General features: G+C 41.7%; 1 protein-coding gene across 2 annotated transcripts in view; it reads right to left on the bottom strand.

Moving 5' to 3' along the window:
- Positions 1–1802: 1802 nt before the first annotated feature.
- The window catches only part of HPGDS (hematopoietic prostaglandin D synthase), a 57982-nt gene continuing 45832 nt past the window's right edge, over positions 1803–13952 (bottom strand). For both annotated transcript variants that reach the window (XM_073340703.1, XM_073340704.1), the window contains 3 exons: positions 9538–9647; positions 2957–3055; positions 1803–2045 (listed from right to left, as the gene is read on the bottom strand). In XM_073340703.1, the coding sequence (XP_073196804.1) occupies positions 1881–2045; positions 2957–3055; positions 9538–9647 (374 nt within the window). In that variant the 3' untranslated portion in view covers positions 1803–1880. The remainder of the gene's footprint in view (positions 2046–2956; positions 3056–9537; positions 9648–13952) is intronic.

Here is a 13952-nt window from a genome sequence, read left to right on the forward strand (position 1 = left end):
TGAAGAGGAAACTGAAGTAGGTGTATGGCTTGTTTCTTGCCTGCAATAGAAAGGGTGGTCCTGCCCTGCTCTGACACACCTACTGCGTTTTTCCTTTAGTCTTTGAATTAAACAAGAACACAAACCCTGCTGCTGAAAGAAAAAACTGAGCTTCACGTTGTCCAGGAGAAGACTGGAGTGGGAGTACAGAAGTAGAACAAATGGGGCTTTCTCTGGAGGAGCTGGCTCCCCAGTCTGTAGTCATCGAAAGCACAAACTAGATTAAGGAATCTCTAGGACCTCTCCAAGGTAGTTACTTTAATCTAATTTACCAGATTCCAGAATAAATGGTGAACAGGTGCTGAGGAAAGATTTAAGTTTTGAAGGAGAATTGAGCTCTCGTCCAGTTTGGTGCCACAGCTGAAATGTGGGAGAAATAAAACTTGCTTTCATGCTTGTCTTTACTTATCTCTTCAGTTTACTTAATACTGCCTTTTGAGTCAGACAGCTTTAGACAGGCTCAAAATTGTAGTTTTTGTTGCATCTGTTTTTTGTTCAATACTATGAAGTTAGTGAGTGGTTTTTCTGTGGATGTTATAAATAAACATACTGAGGATCCTGTGGCCTGCAATATTAAACTGGGAGAACATGGAGGGATAATTAGTCCTGTAGTTAACTTCAGAAAAGTTATTGGGGCTAGTTAGAACAAACGGGGTGTCGGGTTAGAGCAGGGGATTGAATGTCAAAAGGTATGGATTCTGTTCTCCACTCTGCCGAATGCTCAAAGTGTCACCTCAGGTAAGTAATTTAACTTATATCTCTGTTTCCGCATCTGTAGAATGAGTATATAACTCATCTTTGACAAGTGCCACGTAAAAGGCATTGTGCATATCAGCGTTTCACAGCTTCTGTTGGAGCCCCATCTTGGGTTGGACTGACAAATGGGTGTGCCCCCTTCTTCACAGTGATTGTTGCCATCTTATTGTGTCTGTCTGTCTTCAGCTTTTCTATCTTTTTTTCTTCTCCCTCTCTCTCTATAACTTGTTTCCCTTATTTTTTCCATTCTTTTGCTGGCTCCTCTCTCTACTTCCTGCTTTGCCCTTCCTTTTATAGCTCCACTTCCCCCACTCATCAGATAGGTACATGGTGTGCCCTTGAGGTGAGACGTGTCTGTTGGTGCAAGCCAGTGCTCCACAAAATCTTGCCTGCTGCAGCTTCCTCTTGCAGCATTGTGTGTGAGTTTCTCCTGTGGGAGCAGAGAGGTAAAGTTGGCTGCCTTTTAAAGAGTAACCAGTTTTACCTACCGACACAACAGCACGTTTGAACAGAACCCACAGGGATCTGGGTTCGTGCAGTTTTCCCCACCCACACTGGTGTTCTGTTTTGCCCTATGTCTCTTCCCTTTCCTCCCTCTCTGAACTAGTTTTACTACCGCTCGCATTGAGATAATCATAAAGATGTGGAATAGTACTGTCAAGACAATTTCTGTTCATGAAACTTTCCTCCATTGTCTCTTCCCCCTCCCCAACATGTTTCTCTGGAAAGTGCAGTGAAAGCAGAATTGGACTGATGAGTTTCAGAATTGCTGTATTTTAAATCTTTGAACATGGGGTGGGGGAAGTGATGTAAAGTGCTGGTAGTCTCCAAACTCACCACAGCATTCCCGCTCTACCATGCTGATCAAGTTGCTTTTCTACAGTGAAAAGCATGATCAGTCACTGAGATATCGTAAATAATCATTACACGCTTAAACATGTATTGAAATGCATTCTTAGTATAAATTTCCATACTATAGTCAGAGAGAAAAAATACACAGTCTGGTGTGTTTTTATTCCATTTTATAATCAATTATAACTGTGTTTAATTTAATACACATGTTCTTCTAAACAAGAAAAGCGGATCTACAACATAGTCTTTGGTCTTTGCTGAATCCAGGCTGTAATAGCAGGAAGTGCTTGTACTCTCTCTTTCAGAGCCAAAAGTTTCGGGTAGTTGTCTGTTAGGTCAGGCTTAAGGAACAGAAGTGTAGTACTGCACACATCCCAGTAGAAATCAGCCCAGGTTACCTGGTGAAAATGAAAGGGTAAAACAAAATTACTCAATTAGTATATACAATCAAATAGCAGACCTATTAACATCAAAGACCTGGTCGATCCAAAATGAGGATAGAGAACCACACTTTAAATATGGGTTGGCCCCTCCTACGTTAGCCAGCTATATCTTGTTTAATTGATCTACAGGTTTCAGCGTAGCAACCGTGTTAGTCTGTATTCGCAAAAAGAAAAGGAGTACTTGTGGCACCTTAGCGACTATTAGTCTCTAAGGAGCTACAAGTACTCCTTTTCTTCGATCTACAGTTACAGAAGTTATCCCCTGATGAGGTTACAATCAACTGCTTTTAGCGTAAGGTGATATGTTTAAATCCTATCCATGCGATAAATTTTTAACCACGTTGTAACTTGATCCAACTGACTTGATTTAGCTGTAGACAAGGATATTAGCCTAAACTGTTTAGAAATCATGTTTGCTGAACTGATTTTAAAATGTGGTTGTAAACCAGTTCAATTTATATTCTTTTTATATGTGGCTTTGGTCAGCAGGATGGACAGGATCAATCTATGCAAATTGACTTTTGAAATGTCTAGTGTCAAACCCTGAGGCTTTTAAGCAAAGCTGGAATCATTATTTTTAACTCAGTTCAAACATAGGTTAGGTCCAGCCACGCTGACCAGCAGTGTTTAAAATGGTTTGGTTCAAAACTGGTTCAGCAAACATGAGTCCAGGCCTGTGGGCCTGAAATTGTGAGGGTAGTCGGAGCCTGAAAGGGTGTTAGGAAGAAAAGCAAAGAATTAAAACCAACACACAACAAAGGATGTTTCTCAGATCTCTAGCTGCGAAGGTGAAAATTGTTTAATTTCCTCCAGTTACTTTGCTACAATGATAACTGGATTTGGAAGAGGGAAAAGAAGATACTCACAGTCTTCCCAACCAGCCACTTCTGATCCCCTAAGAAACTTTCCAAATCTCGTAGTAGTCCAGGAGCTGTATTCGTGAGGAGGTCATTAAATATCTGTTGCTGCAAAAAAGCACATGTCAGTGGAGAGGGTGGTCAAATTTGATCCTTCTATTTCTTGAGTGCACTGTTCTATGAAACCAAAAATATAGCATAAATAAGGGCTTGGAAAACTTCATTACAATGGAGTCATTTGATCTGATGAATGGGGCCGGAAAAATATTTACTGGCAAAATGATTGAGTAGTTGTACCTCTTTTGAGCGTGCAAGTGGGCACTGCACTATTCATTAAAGCTAACTGAGGAGCTGCCTGATATATTGATGTTGAAAAGGGCATTTTTGCACAATGTCCTTTTCTTTGGTCTGATGCTAATGAGCCTAACAAGCCTCAGTGAGTCCTCTGTCTTGACACCAGACACCTAGAGAAGAGGTGTGAACCCTCCACTGACTTGCAAGACCTGCACCTTGACATCAAACCAACAACTCGGTGATTTCACAGAAGCTTTTCCTTTGACGTCGGATCAGCAAGTTAGATGGGCTGAGCCGCTGGTCCAGCTAGGTCTAGTCATCTGCCTTTGGCCAACACCAGCCGCTGCAGAAGAAGGTGCAAGAAACTGCAATGGACCATTTTTGGAATAACCTGTTTGTAAGTGAAGTTCTCTTCCTGCTAATAGTTGGTTTATTACGTAAAGCATGCAGGTTTATATCCCTTTTGAATGTTATGTTAATATATCGGTGGATATTCTCATAAATGTCTAATCTTTTCTTGAACCCTACTAAGCTCTATGTTATGATAATATCTTGTGTGCAATGTCCCACAAGTTAATGATGTTGGGTAAAAAAAATCTCCTTTATCATTTAAAAACAAGTTTAATTGGATATTTCCATACCACAGTAATGGGGCCTAAAACTTCCTAGATAAACCTTCCCCATACCAATCATTTTATGTCCCTCATGTCTCCTCTTATTTGTTCCACCCTGCCCCCAAACTAATATTTTCATTCACTCCTTATATGGTAGCCTTGAACAATTTTCATTGCTGATATTGGTAGTGTTTAAAACCGTGATACTCAGATTTCAGTGGTTCAGGAGCCAAATTAGCAACCAACATTACCCAAAAGACCCGTGTGTGTGTGTGTGTGAGAGATATGTATTATTCTCACAGCAAAATGATTGCCCAAGTATTATTATTTTATCAACTACAATTGGTTAATAACATAGTAAAAGCATCCTGACTGGCTAATAACTTAGGTTAATTAAATCAGTGTTTTAATATCGTGTGCTGCAAAGAGCCGCAAGAAACGCACAAAAGACCCACTGGCAGCTTGCAAGCCCCAGTCTGAATATCACTGCTTTAAAATAATAAAAGCTTGGGCTGGTGTAGAGACATGCATGGAATGGTTATGCGCCATTCCTGCTGTTTAGAACAATGAATCTATAAGAAAAATAAGAGTCAACTATTACGTACGTTCTATTTAGAGTTCTTCTTGCATAGTATATCAAATAAGATGTGTTACTGGGGTGAGAATTCTTTACTGCTTTGTTTAAAGATTTTTTGGCCAAGCAAAGCAAGGCCTTACACGCAACTCACTGGTATTTCTCTGTGTGTAATGCAATAACTTCTGAAAACCACATCTGCTTAATTCCAACGTTGCAGGGAATGTTCTCTGTATCAATGAGCATAATCGTATTCATTCTGGTATGCACAGCAGGGTGTACTCAGACTACATAAGCAACAAAGTGTGTGATTGTCGTACAATGACCCCACCTGGAGCACCCTCATGCAACAGGCCACAGCGCAACAAGCATGTCTGCCTCAGTTTCCTCTCTCAGGTAACCCAAAGGACTCAACTTCAGGCTCTTCTGCTTAAATACTACTTCCCCTGGGAGCCAGTTCCTTACAAAGCGTAGTATAAATCAGCTCATAACAAAAGTCCCAAAACATAGTCTGTCAAGCCCCATACATATAGTCCTTAAAATCCTACACTTTCCAGCGAGAACCTGCACAGCCTTTATGCTGGAAGATGCTCTTTAGAACCCCCCCTCACTTCTCCAGCCCTGTCACCATTCCTCTGAGTCCAGCTCTTGGACCCTGAAGATGTCAGTGGAAAGCCCCTTCTCTGCTCCTCTTACCATCATCTAGTTTTACTGATTTTAAAGTTTTATCTTAGGTGTTTTATATGACCCCCATTGCTATAGTGTCTTTTAATATGGTTCTTCTCTCAACACCCCTGCGAGGTAGTATTATCCCCATCTGGGGAACTTAGGGACAGAGACACAAAATGGCTGGCCCAACATCACATGGGAAGTAGGAGTGGAACAAGGAAGTGAGCCTCCCAAGTCCCAGACTAACCACCTAATGCAAACAACATCAGATACCATGTATAAACCATCAAGTACAATATTGCACCCAAATGGCTAAATAACATTAGAATGGCCGTATTGGGTCAGACCAAAGCTCCATCGAGCCCAGTATCCTGTCTTCTGACAGTGACCAATGCCAGGTGCCCCAGAGGGAATGAACAGAACAGGTAATCATCAAGTGATCCATTCCCCATCGCCCATCTAATAGCAAAACAAAAATGTTTCTTTTACATTACTTGCTACCTGAACTTGATCTGATGTAGCACAATAAACAATTATCTGATAGTAACATCTTCGTCTGGTCAACTGAAAACCTTACATATTTCCCCTATTCATGCTGTCTGCTGGCCTTTTGTATTTTTCCCCATTTTCACAATGATAGGCTGTGAAGTCAGTTCAATTTTTGTTCTTGGTCTGTTTCACTTTCAGGTCTCAGTTGCTTCAGTGTTTGGTTGTTGCACCCACAAGCCAAGGAGGAACCAGGAGAGCTTTCCCTATGCTTTCATCGCAGGAACAGCAGAGCTTCCACATACTCCTCCTAATGGTTTTTTAATTAAAATTTCTTTCGCCAATATATGTTGAGTCATGTCAGATTCCTGGGTTTTTTGTGACCTCTCAGAGGTTTGTGACTTGGCTCAGCACCTTCAACTTGCTGTGAATAATATCAAAAGGGACTGACTTTTGTGAGGTGATTGCTAAGTACCTCCTGCTTGGCAGATGTCAAGAGGCATTCTGATGTCATGTCACTGACTCAGCTGCTCTAGCTTGCAAAATGGAGTGAGAAATGTTTCTCTCAAAACCTTCCCAGTAGGCTGCAATCTGAAACCCAAAGGTAGCTAAGAGTTCTGCACGTGAGGAGGTCCTGAGATGCAGCCATAACACTGGCAGTCAAGGTCCACTGACAAACAGAGCGGTCAGTGCATTACCTTCCCTTATATGTCTGACATGAAAAGGGCTGGTAACTTGGACTTTCAGAAGCACTCATCTTGAGCCAGATTTTTCCTGTATCATTTGTGTTAGCAGTTTAGCCTACTAAGCATTTTCATACTTCCTTGGCAAAGAGGGGTGAGGTATTGATGCTTTGCCTTATTACTTGTATTGAGTTGTTTAATAATTCTTATTTGATTCTTGTTGTGTGGCACCCTGCATGTGCCTGGCACTTCACAGAGCAAATAAAGACAAGAGTCCTGTCCAACATTACTTACAGTGTTACACTCCTGGAATTCCTTCTTTCTCTGATGCGGACTTCTTACAAGTTTGAGAAGCTGCAGTTAGGCTTACTTTTATGCAGTCTTCGCTATTTATAAGGACTGTTATAAGCAATTTCACAGGTTCACTATGTACTAAATACCCTGTGCTACCTCACTAAAATTCATTTCTGCTGGGTTGCCTATGGACCTGAGCTTAGTGATCTGCTCATTCCAGCCCCATGATTACCAGGTGCCTTCAGTCCCTAAGATGGTGGGAACCAAGTCAGGATGCTGAACCCTCTGCAATGTTGATGGACTCTTCCTAACTTCCAAGGCCATTCCACCACCCTCAGCAAGGCTGCTGCAACGTCAGCATTGGTGGGAGAACAGGTTGAAAAATCACAAATCACAAGCAGTAAATCAGGGCTTTTCATAGCCATCTTCAGTTTCTGGCGTGTTTTTTTCTTTTTCCAACACATCCTTGCTGATAGCATTAATAAGTTTACCCTAGGGATATGCTGTTCTGCTATCATTTTTCAGGTGTCTGAAAGCTGCCTGGTTTTGTGCATCACAAAATGAATGTAATTCCATGCAGTGTAAAGAATTTAAATGTTGCAAATCTCTCACATTCCAGGAAGCTCAACATTTTTTGTTACCGTAATTGCTAGGTTTCATTTCTACCATAAGATGGCAGCATCCCAACCCAAAATAGAAAAGTTTGTAAGGTGAATAGCAAGGAAGGGGGGCAGTGGCTAAAAGGAAGAAGGCTCATAAGATGAGTTTCTAAAGAAACTATATTCTAGCACTCCAATCTTTCCTGTGTCTCCTCTCCTGCCCGTTTCCTCCCCTCCTCCCCCCACCACAACTTGAGCACTGGTGCGTTTGTCTTTTTTTAAACTGAATTTAGTGCTGGTGACATAAGCTTCACTGCTAGCCCTGGAGACATTAAAAACTCCAGCCACAAAACAGGTGCAGTATAGGCTAGCATCATGCAAATGTCTTTCGATTATTATGGAGGCACTGGTCACTTCAGGAGTTACAGCAAAACTGCCATCCCCATGGTATTAAAACAACATTCCCCCTCCCCAAATGATTTTTAAAAAGAGTGGATTTGGGATTGAGGGCATTCTGCTTTCTGGGATTTGAGCCTTTTTAGGGTTCATGTTTTCAAGCACTGCTCTGTAGGAAACTTTTTCTTTAAATTGAAAGCTGTCTTTCTCACATAATCATGACTCCAGCTGGGGCTTCGAGGAAAGCCCAAGTATGAGACTTGTGATAAAAATCGTGAGAGCTGACAACACTTTGCGCTTTCTGGAGGGATTCAACCTCTTAACATACAAAGAATACAACGCTACCCTCCCCTGAAATTACAGCACTTCTGAGCACTGAATGAATTTTCTGAGAATTTACGAGTTGTTTTTTTTTCTATTTTGTGTTCACAAATGAAAATTTTTAGTGTAAAAAAAAAAAAGAAACTACCAGATAAAAATCATGGTGAGGTGGAGTTGAGGTTGAGAGTACTCATCAGAAACTTAATAGTGGTAAATATTATAGGGAAGCTGTATCTCCAAGCATTACAGGAAAGCACGTGTTAAGGCTAGATTTAAAAGGTAACTGCTTCATAATCTTGTCTCCTTTTTTTCTGTCCTACAAATCCTCCCAACCATCCTCGCTCTGACCTGTGATTCTTCATATTAAATTGGCTTCACAACTGACTGGGACTGGATGGATGGAGCTGGGGGTTATATATTGCCCGGAAGACACCATTTTATACTTTGCTTCCACCATACGGCTAGCTGTCTGAAATAATTGGAAACTTCCCTTCTGTCCACTTATTTTTCAAACATGCCTTCCACCACTTATTCCCCCTATTTATGAATCAGTTCAACTTCCCCCAAACATATCTGTTCAGTTCAGTGTCCAGCCCTTCATGCTCTCTCTAGAGTCAGTTAGTTACCAGAACAAAAGGATACATAAAACGTTGCTTTGTTTCATTAGAAGTGCCAGGAGGACATCTTTAGAATTTATACAGCACCTGTCAATATTCATCCTGTAGCAACCTATATGTCATTACCATTGACATAATCTTGCTGTTCTAAATAACTACCCATGACACTGCACTGGATTAAGCCACTCTTTACAGCTTTAGAGAGAACAGAGTTTAGAGGCACACCTAACTGGGGTACATTCCCTAGTTAAGTCTTATTTCCAGAATTTTGCTTCAGGTGTGGGTTTTGTCTCTTGCGCTCTTTGAGGTAGTTGGAATGCTATTAATGTTACAAGTTAAAGCAGACCAAAAACTGAATGCAGTTAGAAGCAAATGAAATTGATCTTAAATATATTCATGGTCATAGAACTGCACAGTGGGTATAGGAATTAATCATGTCTAACTGTCTTTTTTTAATACAACTTGTAAAGTTGTAATTAAAAACCTAGATTATGTTTGAAGTTGGCTGAGCAGAGGAGGAGCAAGGGGAGACAATACGTGCTTCCGAACACCAGAGGGAGTGTCTGTAGTCAGAAGTACAGAAAGCATAGGATGGCATAGAGCCATTATGCTTTTAGAGTTAGTTAAATAGTAGAAATAAGAGTTAGATTCTTTAACTACTAGCCTGAATCAAAATACAACACCTGAGTAGTCAGTGAAGTGACAGAGTTTTTTTTCTGATTCAGCCTGTCCTTCCCTGTTTAATAATAATGTATTGATATTTGGCATTTGTATAGATAGCACCCTCCATCCAAGATAAGCCAGGGTGCTGGCCGCATCCTCCTCCCAACAGTGAGGAAAAGGGGGGAAGCAGAAATCCTTGGCTGGTTGCTCAGTAGCCTGGAGGAAGAATTGCAGAGGATATCTGCTGCCCAACTTATTGAGTGGCAGTGGAGCTGGGCAAGTGACCATGTGACATCAGGGACCAGTGTACAGGTGTCACTCTAGATAAGACACTTTGGCAGGTATAAATCTCTTTGATTTTAAATCAGTGATCACATTACTTTCACATCCTGATTTTTCTCTCCCCAGGGAAACATAGACATGAAGTCATCAGTGGTGTCCACAATGGCATCAACCAGAGCTTGTTCCAGAGGCGTCTGACCGGCCAGACCTGTGGAATTCAAATTTAGAAAGGGAGAGTAAAGAGACACTATCCGCACAAATAGGTTATTCCTAAAAATAAGGTGCTTGTGCTCATACCAATGCAAACTTCAAATGCTGCAGAGCTTTTATCTATCTCTCAAGCTGCTTCTGACCCCTCACATCCAGCAGCTACCTCAGATCCATTGCTCTATAACTGAACTCATCCTCCTGCCTCCCTGCTCCATCTTCACTCACTGACAAGTCCTGTTCTTCCTGTCTCCCAGCCCCACGATCTTGTTGTAATCTCTGAGTCTTGCTTCCCCAGACCCTCAAAGCCTTGATACAATTTTTTTCACTATCATCAGACTCCACCCTTTCCTGTCCCAACTGCCAGGAATCGCATCCTCTCCTGGCTTTTGCCTCCTCCCAAAGTGCCTCAGTTGAAGTCCATTTCCTTCCTCTCCATTTCAATATCACCCCCTCTTTGAAACCCTCTTCCTGTGTCTTAATACATTATATTCATGTTCCTTAGCTTAACCTTGTCCCCTCCTACAGCTCCACTCTTACTCTCCCCCATTATATTCCTTCCACCTGCGGTCTTCCCAACCTTTTCACCTTACTCTTCCCTTTGTCTTCTTGTCCTACCCCACCATCATGCCCTAACTCAGGCTGTCTGGTACAGGCTACTCCTCCTCATCTCACTTTGTTCCAGTTCCTTCTGAAAACTTCCCTTCAGGCAACCTCTTTTCCTTCCACCGATAATCCCCACACGCTCCTTCTGCTGAATTATTCTCTTGCCTTATTTAGATTTCAAGCTCTTCAAGGCAGGGAACATGCCTCTTTCTGTACACGTAAAGCCTTGTAAACCTACATCATGACATAAATGAGTCTCAGCAATAAAAGGGACATGAAATGTTGTTAGTTACTTCAAAATGATTTAATGATACCTATGTAAACTTAACAGGCACTGGTGATATATTTTCAATATGAACTGAAAGGCTATTTTTCAAAAACTTTCCATATATTTTTCTGCCAGAGTTAACAGCATCACTAGAACCTTAATCTGAGCTGGGCACTGCATCCCTCTCACTGCTTGGACTGAGCTAGGTCAACAGCTGTAGCAGGGAAAACTTTGAGACTCCTGAACTTAGGACCCAGTAGGTAAGTGAAGGAGAAATTGTTGTGAAATAATACATTTTTAAGGTGTACATTATTTACATGAAGGCTGGGATTTTTGAAGGAGCCTATTGCCAATCCCAAGCATTCAATTTCCTGAGTCAGTCCCCCCAAAATATGATGATGATTTAAAATAATAAATTTGATGTTCTTTCTATTTGCCTCTTGTTGGGTGGAGTGATAAGCTTGAAAATTTAATTCCTTATCTTCAATCCGTCAGGTCTAGAAACTGACTGCTTTAATGAAAGCTGAGTTCATCTAATCACTAGTTCAGGAGCTTGGGCTTTACGACAAACACCCAAAGCACAAGCTGGCAACATTTGAATTGAGTGTGATTAGGACACCCAATTCCTTTGGGTTGCTTTGGAAATCCCAGACATGTTTTTAAGTCTACTCTTCTGTCTTTATCCTGTTTGCTTTCATATTGATGCCAATACTGCAGCGTCTGAGCATTAAAAACACAACTACATTCTACTTTTACTTTCCAGCAAGTAAGACTAAAATGCTGGAATAGAATTAAAATTGAGGGGGCGGTGTACGTGCATGTGTGCGGGGCCAGGGGAGGAAGGTGTCAGGCATACAGTACTTACTGTGGGAGAAATAAGTTTAAGAAAGGAGTTCTACATTTCATTCTGACCATCGTCAGGTCACTCTTATCTCTTCTGGTCCTGAATTCCACAGCCAAGACCTGCTCTGTGAAAATCCTCTCTTCTGCCTGATTCCTGCTACTTTCAGGTTCACAGATTCCAGCAAACCTTGGAGGTATATTGAATTCATTCAGGTCCAGCACCCAGAAGTTTCACTTTGTGTTTTGCGTTGACATTGACTCAAAAAGCGAATCAGAGAAACAGCTGAAATCATACAGCAAAACTCCTGGGGACATCCCCCCTCCTTCCGGAAAGTTCAGGCTCTCTTTATTTTTAGCTGCTAAATTCTTGGGGGAGAAGGAAGAGGTCAGTGGCTTTCAACCCTTCTCACATCGGTTTTCAGATGGTAGCAAGTTGGTCCAGTCTTCTCTCTGGTCCATTTTCTGATGGGAGCAGAGGGCATGTTAGCTAGTAGGCCAATTCCATACGTTCGCCTTCAGGCGCAGGCAGCTTTCTAGCAGTCTGTTCCACAACATCTGCACTGGAAACAGTCCTATTTGTTTTTGCTGTAGCATTGTTGTTCAACTTTGGGGCTAAGAGATCTCTTAAGTGCATTTGGCCTAGGGAAATTGCCATGCTTGTGTCAGAGTATTGGTGGGAGAGCCATCTTCTGAAGACATTTTGGAGGGGAGAGACGTAGAAGGCCAAATGACCTCTCCTGCTCTCCTTAAAACTGCTCAAGTTGAGGGGAAACCTTGGGCTTCTGGGGAAGAAAGCGGTTATTGAAAGGGAAGGAGAGTTCTTGGCTGGCCTAGACATGTGGGATGTTCTGGGTTTTATGAAAATTTTGCAAGAGTTCTAATATGATTTATGTATGAAGAGTCTTCACATTTTAAGCAATAAGAAATGTCAAGACATGGATTGTTAGTTGATGTTTAAGATGGAGTTATAGACACCAGGTAAAAGGGTTAAATGCAAACAACACCAACTTGGGTACCTTTTTGCAGTTATAAAAGTTGTTTTAAAATGACTCAGAGGTTAGGTCCCTTGAACTGTATTGATTGATTCCTGGGTCACTTGATTTCTTCATCCCCTCTACTGTTATCCTCTTCACTTCTGAGTTATTGGATACCATGTGCAAAGCATGCCATATATGCCTTTTAGAAGTGTGGGGTTTAGTGGCAGCTTATAAAGAAAATGAGCCATGATTTGTGCTGTATTACATGGATGCCCACATAGAGCTAAAATTCTTACTAAACCGGGTAGATTATTTCATTTCTGCTGTCTACTTTGTAATAAACTATTGTGATGGGGCAAGGTCAGATGGCTATAGAAAAGCAGTGGGAGACAGCTATATTAGCTCCAGGCTAAACAAATTCTTGGTACCAGGATAAGGTAAATGGCAGCTGCTCCAAGTCAATTAAGACACCTGGGGCCAATTAAGAACTTTCCAGAAGGCAGGGAGAATGCTAGGTTGATTGGGACACCTGAAGCTAATCAGGGGCTGGCTGAAACTAGTTAAAAGCCTCCCAGTTAATCAGGTGGGTGTGAATGTCAGGAGCTGTGAGAGGAAGTTGCGCTGTTGGAGAGACTGAGCAGTACATGCCATATCAGGCACAAGGAAGGAGGCCCTGAGGTAAGGGTGACGTGGAGCTTGAGGAAGTGGGGGCTGCTGTGGGGAAGTAGCGCAAGGAATTGTACATGTCATGTTTCTAAAAGGTCAGCTACCATAGCTGATACTATTAGGGTCCCTGGGTGGAGCCCGGAGTAGAGGGCGGGCCCAGGCTCTCCCCTCTCCCCCCGCCCTCCCACGATTAATCACTGAGACTGGGAGACAACAGAGACTGTGCAAGGGAGGATAGCTTCTCCTCTCCTCCCCTCCCTCGCTGGCTTATGATGAAAATGGCTCAGTAGACTGTGACCCTTGTCTCTAGAGAGAGAAGGGTTATGTGGAGGGTCACAGTGAGCCTCTGAGGCTAGTGAAATTCGCCCGCAGAGACAAGGACAGAGCTCTGTCACACTATACATAAGCTGGGTAGAAACTATGATCCTAGTTGCTATTCCATTCTGCAGTCATGCTTCTTTCCTTTTCCTGTTTGTATTAACCATTAAAATACTAGATTTGTTTGTTTTTGTTATAGCACTTTTTACAGTATCTAATATTTTGGCACTTTTTGGTGTTTTATGGATTGTATTAATGCTTCTCTCAAAATGATCCAATTTTATCAAACAAAAAGGAACTCTGCAGAAGGCCAGACTTTCTCAGGGAAGCAGACATGGGTAAAACTATTTTACTACATTTTAAAGAGTTTATTGTACATTTCTTTCAGACTGGAAAATGTAACAATGTTTGGAAACATTTGAAAAGGAAGATTACATCTGTTTGCTCACAATATGAAAGAGGCAACAGAAATGTACTACCAAGTTCCCATTATTCATTTGCATAAATTCAGCACACCCTGAGAATATCTTCCTTCATCTGTGTTAGTCTTGCAAATGGATTTGAATCATGGTTGATAACTCCTAAAACAAACCCTGGCTCCTGCAACTTTCATTATTACTGACGTTAC

The sequence above is a fragment of the Lepidochelys kempii genome, chromosome 4 (assembly GCF_965140265.1).
Source record: "Lepidochelys kempii isolate rLepKem1 chromosome 4, rLepKem1.hap2, whole genome shotgun sequence".
Lineage (NCBI taxonomy): Eukaryota > Metazoa > Chordata > Testudines > Cheloniidae > Lepidochelys > Lepidochelys kempii.